The 1,762-nt window shown below is 62.5% G+C and overlaps 1 protein-coding gene across 1 annotated transcript in view; it reads right to left on the bottom strand.

The window, feature by feature from the left end:
- CSF1 (colony stimulating factor 1 (macrophage)) overlaps positions 1 to 1,762 on the bottom strand; it is a gene marked incomplete at its 5' end in the record, with an annotated part of 12,405 nt that overhangs the window by 8,385 nt on the left and 2,258 nt on the right. The window contains 3 exons of the mRNA XM_009334751.1: positions 6 to 103; positions 1,076 to 1,253; positions 1,520 to 1,699. Coding sequence (XP_009333026.1) covers positions 6 to 103; positions 1,076 to 1,253; positions 1,520 to 1,699 — 456 coding nt within the window. The remainder of the gene's footprint in view (positions 1 to 5; positions 104 to 1,075; positions 1,254 to 1,519; positions 1,700 to 1,762) is intronic.

Below are 1,762 nucleotides of genomic sequence, written 5' to 3'. Positions count from 1 at the left end.
GGTGCCCCCTCCCTGCCGGCATGGGTGGCAGCAGAGAGGGAGGGCTGGGTGGCAGAAGGGAGGGCAGGGGACAGGCAATTGCAGTCAGGATCTGTCCCCACACCTGAAAGAAGCAGAGAGAAGAGACGGCCATGGGGTCACCAGCCTCCGAGAGGAGCACAGCCAGCAGATCCGAGGTCAGGGGCAGCAACCCCCTCCCTCCCCACAGCCCTGGGCAAGAGGGTCAAACAACCTCCTGCCCCCAAAAAAAAAAAACCCAAAACAAACAGGGAGGGCAAAGGTGAGGCAGAGAACAGGCAGGGAGCAGGCAGGGACAGACGTGGCAGCACAAAGAAGACAAGCAGCGGGCAGGAGGAAGCAAACCCGAATCACCGGGTCCCCTGAGCAGATGGCACCGGGTTATCCACGACTGGCAGGAGCCAGACAGCCACGTTTAACGTCCCCCACGGCACAGGGACACGGCACGGCTCCGACACATAGGTGGCAGCGAGACGTCTCCTCCGCGGGCATGCAAACACACAGCGCAGGCGCTCGCGAAAGCACAGACGGCAACACGGGTTCTTCCACCCCGGCGGGCAGTGCTCTCCCTGGGGAAACTGAGGCACGGGGCAGTTGAAGTGACACAGCCAAGGTCATGCAGCACGTCGGTGGCAGAGTGTCCCAACGCCTCGATTTCTCCGTGTTATGCCCAAGCCAGGCGCTGCGGCTTTGAGATGGCGCTGAGCCTGATGCCTCCAGCCAGGCCGATGGAGATGCCTCCTCATTCCCCCTCAGCATCTCTCTGGCCTTGTCTCCAGCAGGATTCGGCCCAAATCCCACCTCCAAAGGGCGACCAGCCCCTTCTCCCAACCCAGGCTCTCCCCGGACATAGACGCAGAGCTCGCCGACACGCCGCCAAGGCCACCCCACGGGGACGGCCACCAGCCGAGCAACAGAGACGGGGACCAATGCAGACACGCCCGGGGGGTGCCCAGGGAGGGGCACACGCGGCTCTCAAGCTGCTCCATGCAGACGAGCCCAGCCCCGCCAGCCCGGCACAGATTTGCCGGGCAGAGACAAAGCCTCAGCATCTCACCTGGTGAGGATCCGGCCTTCTTGGGTCCCAAGCAGGTCCTGCCGTAGACCTGGCTGCAGTCCTTCTCGAAGGTCTCCTGGTTCTGCAGCAGCTGGTTGATGTCCTGGAAGAATTGCTTCACCAGCACCAGCATCTCGTAGGGGGAGGTGGTGAACTCCTCGAAGCACATTTGCGAGAGCTGGAGGAAGAGCTGGGCTCAGCATCGGCTCCACAACCATGCCGGGCAGCCGGTGTCACCGCCACGGGGTACCACACTGCACCCAGGGCAGGGTTTGACCCCACCATGGCTCCCTGCGTCCATGCACACCCCATCTCTGCTCCACTTCAAGGTCCTGCCCCCGCACCCACCCCAGGATGCTCTGGACACCCCATTTCACCCAAGGTTGAGGACTCAGACCCACACCCCTGTGGATCTGGCACCCCACGAGGCAGGGGACACCGTACCTTTCTCTCCTCATCATCCTCCTCCCTGATGCAGGGGTCGACGTTCTCGTCGATGCGGCTGTACATGCTGCGCACCATCTGCATCTTCTTGGCGTTGGACGAGTTCTCCTTGAACTCGGTTCGCTCCAGGATCTTGCCCAGCAGAGGAAAAGCGGCTTTCACGTAGCAGACGGAATCGTTCTGCGAGGAACACGGACCCCCCAAAAAAGCGAGACCGGTTACTGGATGGGCTGAGGCAGCACC

The sequence above is a fragment of the Pygoscelis adeliae genome, unplaced genomic scaffold (genome assembly GCF_000699105.1).
Source record: "Pygoscelis adeliae isolate BGI_AS28 unplaced genomic scaffold, ASM69910v1 Scaffold482, whole genome shotgun sequence".
Classification (NCBI taxonomy): domain Eukaryota; kingdom Metazoa; phylum Chordata; class Aves; order Sphenisciformes; family Spheniscidae; genus Pygoscelis; species Pygoscelis adeliae.
The sequence above is the reverse complement of the archived record's forward strand: the minus strand, read 5'-3'. Positions and strand labels throughout refer to the sequence as shown.